General features: G+C 44.0%; 1 protein-coding gene across 2 annotated transcripts; it reads left to right on the forward strand.

Annotated features, from left to right (window-relative positions):
* The first annotated feature begins 216 nt into the window (after window positions 1-216).
* Window positions 217-6476, forward strand: LOC125537920 (uncharacterized). 2 transcript variants are annotated; one of them, XM_048701242.2, is made up of 9 exons: window positions 217-369; window positions 467-2049; window positions 2381-2607; window positions 2702-3034; window positions 3989-4235; window positions 4919-5047; window positions 5145-5360; window positions 5460-5583; window positions 5957-6476. In XM_048701242.2, exons 2-9 carry the CDS (start codon window positions 514-516, stop codon window positions 6193-6195), a joined length of 3051 nt encoding a protein of 1016 aa, XP_048557199.1. In that variant the 5' UTR covers window positions 217-369; window positions 467-513; the 3' UTR covers window positions 6196-6476. The 2 variants fall into 2 exon arrangements, with proteins under 2 accessions (XP_048557199.1, XP_048557200.1); XM_048701243.2 differs by having other exon boundaries at window positions 220-373.
* The last annotated feature ends 310 nt before the right edge of the window (window positions 6477-6786 follow it).

The raw sequence follows: 6786 nt of genomic DNA on the forward strand, positions 1-6786 counted from the left end.
TATCTATGTTGAAATCAAGTGCAAATCCGACAACATTTAACAAGATTTATTATACAAGAAGGCCTCCGTCCCGTAAATTTTGTTTACAAGATACTATAAACGAAATTTACAGGACAGTTATATACCGAATCTGCTAGAGATGGTCTAAAAAGTATCCACATAACGAAAAGTATGAACAATTAGCACGGGAGGGACCCAAAATAGTATTCTCTATACATCAACAACGCCTTGTTCGCGAAAACATCCAAGAAAAATATCGAATATATCCCCATCCTCCCTTTTATCCACGTCCATCTTTTTCCTCTTCCCCTCGCGGCGGCGTCGTGGGTGGAACCCGCTCCAGGCATTCTTCCACCGAAGAATCCGGACGTAGGTGACGAACCCTAACTTGTTTGGATTGCTCCGATCTTTTCTCCTGATGATCTAATTCTCTGTTTCTCTTTGATCGGTACCCCAATCCGTCCAGTTTTCCGCGGCTAGATTTGGCGTCGGGAGAGGAAATTCGATCTGAAAATGGGGTTGTTCCGGGCCGCGTCGGGCTTAGCCCGGGTGGCGCTGCGGAGGAGCCTGTCGCGCGCTCCGGCGAGCCCGTTCGCCGGCCCCGCGCCGCGGTACTTCCACTCGACGCTCCCCCGGCGGTACGCGGCGCCTGAGCCCCGCGCCGTGCCGCTCTCGCGCCTCACCGACAGCTTCCTCGATGGCACCAGCAGCGTGTACCTCGAGGAGCTGCAGCGGGCGTGGGAGGCGGACCCGACCTCCGTCGACGAGTCCTGGGACAACTTCTTCCGGAACTTCGTCGGGCAGGCCGCCACGTCCCCCGGCATATCCGGCCAGACGATCCAGGAGAGTATGAGGCTGCTGCTGCTCGTGCGCGCCTACCAGGTGAGCGGCCACATGAAGGCCAAGCTCGATCCTCTTGGACTGGAGCAGCGCGCGGTTCCGGATGTCCTGGACCCGGCGTTCTACGGCTTCTCTGAGTCTGATTTGGATCGGGAGTTCTTCCTCGGGGTGTGGAGGATGGCTGGGTTCTTGTCGGAGAATCGGCCTGTGCAGACACTTCGTTCTGTGTTGGGACGTCTGGAGCAGGCCTACTGTGGCACCATTGGTTACGAGTACATGCACATACCGGACCGGGAAAAGTGCAACTGGCTGAGGGAGAGGATCGAGACAGTTAACCCAAGGGAGTACACCTATGATCGTCGCCAGGTCATGCTCGATAGGCTCATCTGGAGTACCCAGTTTGAGAATTTCTTGGCACAGAAGTGGACCACTGCAAAGCGATTTGGCCTAGAAGGTGCCGAGACACTGATTCCTGGTATGAAGGAGATGTTTGACAGGGCAGCTGATCTTGGTGTAGAGAGTATTGTCATTGGGATGCCACACAGAGGCAGGCTCAATGTCTTGGGAAACGTCGTACGTAAGCCCTTGCGACAGATCTTCAGCGAGTTTAGTGGTGGTACCAAGCCTGTCAATGAGGGAGAGGGTTTGTATACAGGGACAGGTGATGTCAAGTACCATCTAGGAACTTCATATGATAGGCCTACCAGGGGTGGGAAACATATCCATCTATCGTTGGTTGCAAATCCAAGTCATTTGGAAGCAGTCGATCCTGTTGTTGCTGGGAAGACCAGAGCAAAGCAGTATTATTCTAATGATCTTGACAGGACCAAGAATCTAGGGGTGCTATTGCATGGTGATGGAAGCTTCTCAGGGCAGGGTGTTGTGTATGAGACCCTGCATCTGAGTGCACTTCCAAACTACACCACTGGCGGAACAATTCATCTTGTGGTCAATAATCAGGTTGCATTCACTACTGATCCGATGTCAGGGAGATCTTCACAGTATTGTACAGACGTAGCCAAAGCATTGGATGCCCCAATTTTCCATGTGAACGGTGACGACTTGGAGGCTGTGGTTCATACTTGTGAACTTGCTGCGGAGTGGAGGCAAACATTTCATTCTGATGTAGTGGTGGATATTGTATGCTACCGTCGATTTGGGCATAATGAGATTGACGAGCCCTCCTTCACCCAGCCTAAAATGTACAAGGTACTGTCAACACGCCCACCCCGCTCCCAAAGGAAAGAAAAAAAGGAAAACACCATTATGATTATGATCTGGCCCATAATTCTATATGCATTTGGCCTTTTCATTCTTAATTTTAGTCCTGATCATTCCTTACTTTTTGAGTAAACACCATCTTTGGAACTCTGGCTAATTATCATTTAGTAGACATACCTGTGAGCCTGAAGTATTTTACTTATCTATTGGTAAGCAGAACTAGAAAGATTGCTATGAATCAGCAGTAAAACTGATTCTGCGTAATAAAATAGCGATATTATTATACAAGCAACTTAAGATATCTTTCTATCTGGATCAGGTGATTAGGAACCACCCAAGTGCGCTTGAGATATATCAAAACCAGCTGTTAGAATCGGGGAAGATCTCCAAGGAAGATATTGACAAGATACACAAGAAGGTCAGCACCATACTGAATGAGGAATTCAAAAAGAGCAAAGACGATATCCCCAACAAGAGGGACTGGCTTTCTGCTTACTGGACTGGGTTTAAGTCCCCAGAACAGATTTCACGTATCCGAAACACCGGGTAAATGATTCTTTCCTTCCAGTCTGGTTGTTTCTGTGTTTCCCTCCACATTTTGTGTGAGTGTATTTGATGTAATGCATTTGCAACAATGCAGTGTCAAGCCAGAGATTCTAAAACGTGTTGGTGAAGCCATGACAACACTGCCAGAAACTTTCAAACCTCACAGGGCTGTCAAGAAGATTTTTGATCTGCGTCGCCAAATGATTGAGACTGGGGAAGGCATTGACTGGGCAGTGGGTGAAGCACTTGCTTTTGCAACTCTTATAATTGAGGGGAACCATGTCAGGTTAAGTGGCCAGGATGTTGAGAGAGGTACATTCAGCCACCGCCATTCTGTCATCCATGACCAAGAAACTGGGGAGCAGTATTGCCCACTTGATAATCTTGTCATGAACCAGAATGAGGAACTATTTACTGTAAGCAACAGGTAAGAATTGTAGTCTGCTAACTTGTTCCAGTTAGGGGTGCACATGGGTTACTTAAGTTAGATTTCTTATATAATGAAACATGAAATCACCATAAGCAGATAGACCGAAAACTGTATCAGCTAGTTTAGTTATAATGTTGGTTTTATGTTGTACATAGTGATTGCTTTTATATCCATATACATAAGAGAAAGCTTAAGGCTGGCTTGATCCACCAGTATTTGACAGTGGACACATAACTGACCAATTATGCTCGTTATTGTCAACTCTGGAATGGAGAATTGACACTACCCTTTTTATTTCTAAAGAGAACGGTTAGAACATAAACAAATTGGGGCCAGTATTACTGAAGATGCAATTTGGCATGCTAAGGCTCCACAAATTTGTCCTTGGCCAAATAATTGGCATTTTTTGCTGATACACTGTCATGATTTTTTAGCAGCTGAGGTATGCAACAAGGTTTGTACCCGTTGAACTGAGCAGCACACGTGGCATGTGTAGCAGACATGTTGCTCAGGGATGTAATCATGGCTAAATACATGTTGTATAATTTCGGAGCATTATATGTTCTGGGATGATCTAGAGAAATAGAAAATAACTAACTAAACACCATCTTGGAATAATTGGTAGACCCATAACAAAGTTGGTTTAGAAGGTTGATTTCTACATGCTCATAATTGTCTGGAACTGTTAAGAAAATCTGGAGTGAGAAAAAGAAGAGGCAATTCTTAACAAATTGTTATATTCTCTTAAGTGACTAAATTAGTAATTTTAGGTAGAGACTACTTGGGGTGCACTTTACAAAGTCATAACATTGTCATCTGAATATAAGCTTGTCATTTAAATAATTATTTGAACATTATTTAAATATATATACTGATGTTGTCCCTTGATGTATTTCCCTTTTTTAATTGATCTGGTTTACCATCACCTGATGTGTGCTATAATTTGAACAGTTCCCTGTCAGAATTTGCTGTTCTGGGCTTTGAGTTGGGTTATTCAATGGAGAACCCAAACTCACTGGTTTTATGGGAAGCACAGTTTGGTGATTTTTCAAATGGGGCTCAAGTGATATTTGATCAGTTCATTAGTAGCGGAGAGGCAAAATGGCTCCGCCAGACTGGGCTTGTTGTCTGCCTTCCTCATGGATATGACGGTCAAGGGCCTGAACATTCTAGTGCGAGAATGGAGCGCTTCCTTCAGGTATCATTTTGCCCAGGTTGCAAGGATGTGGACACAAGTATCTCTTCCATTTAAAGTACCTGTATTATATATGCACATAAAAGGAACATATGAGGAGAGCACTTACTGTACATTAGCTCTTACACAATTTTATCATGATATACACACACAATGCTGGAACTGCCATAACCATACACCTCATTATTTATATAAATATTCCCCATTTACTGGCAAAATGTATTTTTTTCCCTCCACTTTCTTGCTTATTATGGCTTTCCTGTTCGCATGACCTAACAAGGACAAAGCTAAATACCTCATAGGCAAACCTCTTTTCATGAGAGTGCATGTTAATTGCGCAACATTTGTATTGTGCTTCCTCTACTTCTGAGTTCTGGCTAGAAAGTTGCAACTACACCAGACTTGATTCTTAGTTGGTCTTCTGTATCATGCAATTTATGGGTTGTACTTCACAACACGTGAGAGCCAAAATCCATGTAGTATTGGTGAAGCATTTTGAAGGTAGTTCATTGAAATACTTGCCAAATATGTTAAATTGCATATTTTGTTAATATAAATACAAACCTGCAGAACCAACAAATTCTGCAACTATGAAGTTTCTTTCCTAGGCCTGGGTCATGGAGATCTTAAATGCTGCTACCTTTTGGTTTAGCTATATTCCTTTTTAAGATTGTCCATGATTGCAGATGAGTGATGATAACCCCTATGTTATACCTGAGATGGATCCAACACTGAGGAAGCAAATCCAGGAGTGCAACTGGCAGGTCGTGAATGTCACCACTCCTGCGAACTATTTCCATGTGCTGCGTCGCCAGGTGAATATAATAATACAACCTCCCTCCCCCCATCCCTTCCTCCTGCCCTTCGCAACCATCTTTCGGTGCGTTAACCTGTATCTTCCAATGTTTGCAGATACACCGGGATTTCAGAAAGCCTTTAATTGTGATGTCTCCAAAGAATCTCCTTCGTCACAAGGACTGCAAATCCAGTCTATCTGAATTCGATGATCTTGCTGGTCACCCTGGATTTGATAAGCAAGGGACACGCTTCAAGCGTCTAATAAAAGACCGGAATGACCATAAGGACCTTGAGGAAGGAATCAGACGTCTAGTTCTTTGTTCTGGAAAGGTAGGTTATGTTATACTTGCTGGAAGCTATACGTCCAACAAAGTTGCAAACTCAGCTTCTTCACCGACTTATTTTATAACTAACTTTGCTATGATCTAGGTGTACTATGAATTGGATGAAGAAAGAAAGAAGTCGGATTCCAATGATGTCGCGATATGTAGAGTTGAGCAGCTCTGTCCATTCCCCTACGACCTCATTCAGCGTGAGCTGAAGAGATATCCAAGTATGTGGCAAAAAATACCTTTCTCAGATATGTCCATTGCGTCGCTATATCGAGTAGTCCTTTTTCTCTTCGTGAAAACATACAAGGCTTGCATGTAGGGAGAGAAACTCTTCTATCTTACATGCCAATATTATTTGAAATGGGGTACAGAACAATAGGAATTGATCGGTCAAGTAGTGCAGGACTATGTATTTTATTAACCAGGATACCTGTTTCTAGTTTAAAAAAAACAATTTTGTTGATCCAGTACACTTGTGAGTATGAGAATACCTCATATTGTTTGCTCTAGTGAATTCTAGTAATAACCACCAAAAAGATGATGAAGCCTAGCAGCACTAAAAGTATATACTGTCTGCGTGTTTCTGTTTTGCAGATGCCGAGATTGTTTGGTGCCAAGAAGAACCGATGAACATGGGGGCGTATACCTACATCAATCCTCGCCTGCTGACCGCGATGAGGGCGCTCGGTCGTGGCAGCATAGATGATATCAAGTACGTCGGAAGGGCCCCATCTGCAGCCACAGCTACAGGTTTCTATACTGTCCATGTCCAGGAGCAAACCGAGCTCGTGAAGAAGGCGCTGCAGCGAGACCCCATCAAGTCTCCGCTCTGAACATGTAGATTCTTTGCATAGCCATCAGAACTTCTGATCTCCTACCATGCAGAAAAACAACAGGTCTAAATTACACCTCTTCAGCCATTTGGTGAATAATTGTTGCGCATGTGTGGTACCGCCCATTAGAAAAGGTCTGAGGTCCATTTTGAGTGCATAATTTTTTCCCGTCAAAGCTTTTTTGTCTACATCCTTCTGTTTCTCTGGGTGCTAAGGTTAAACAAACTGTATCCAGTTCTCCCTTTGCCAATAATGAAGTGTACCCAGTACTGATGCATGTATGTCCTACGAGACGGTCCGTCCCTACTGCTGTGCCTAGCATATGATTCCAGTCTGGCTCTCTGAAATACTTGGAAAGAAACTGTACACAGGGACAGTTCAGTGAAGCAGCACACCATCTCCCAGGCCAATTATATGTGTGGCACATGCTTTCATCACCGGACATGCGTTAAGCAGGCTTCTTGTGTCATTGTTATGTCTGAACTGGCCGTTTTCTTTCCATTTCTTATTTAGATGGAAGATCCATGAATTGCCTGATAGATCCATTTCTTTTTTGAAAGAAATAAAATTTCAATCTTGTAACCCTCACGT

Source organism: Triticum urartu, chromosome 2A (genome assembly GCF_056163025.1).
Source record: "Triticum urartu cultivar PI428250 chromosome 2A, HENAU_Tu73, whole genome shotgun sequence".
NCBI classification, from domain to species: Eukaryota; Viridiplantae; Streptophyta; class Magnoliopsida; order Poales; family Poaceae; genus Triticum; species Triticum urartu.

Bases quoted from the DNA above. Each gene is read 5' to 3' on its own strand.
- LOC125537920 (XM_048701242.2), top strand. From the start codon at position 514: ATGGGGTTGTTCCGGGCCGCGTCGGGCTTAGCCCGGGTGGCGCTGCGG. The intron at 3,035-3,988 runs GTAAGAATTGTA...TAATTTGAACAG, and splicing joins CTATTTACTGTAAGCAACAG to TTCCCTGTCAGAATTTGCTG. The intron at 4,236-4,918 runs GTATCATTTTGC...CCATGATTGCAG, and splicing joins GAATGGAGCGCTTCCTTCAG to ATGAGTGATGATAACCCCTA.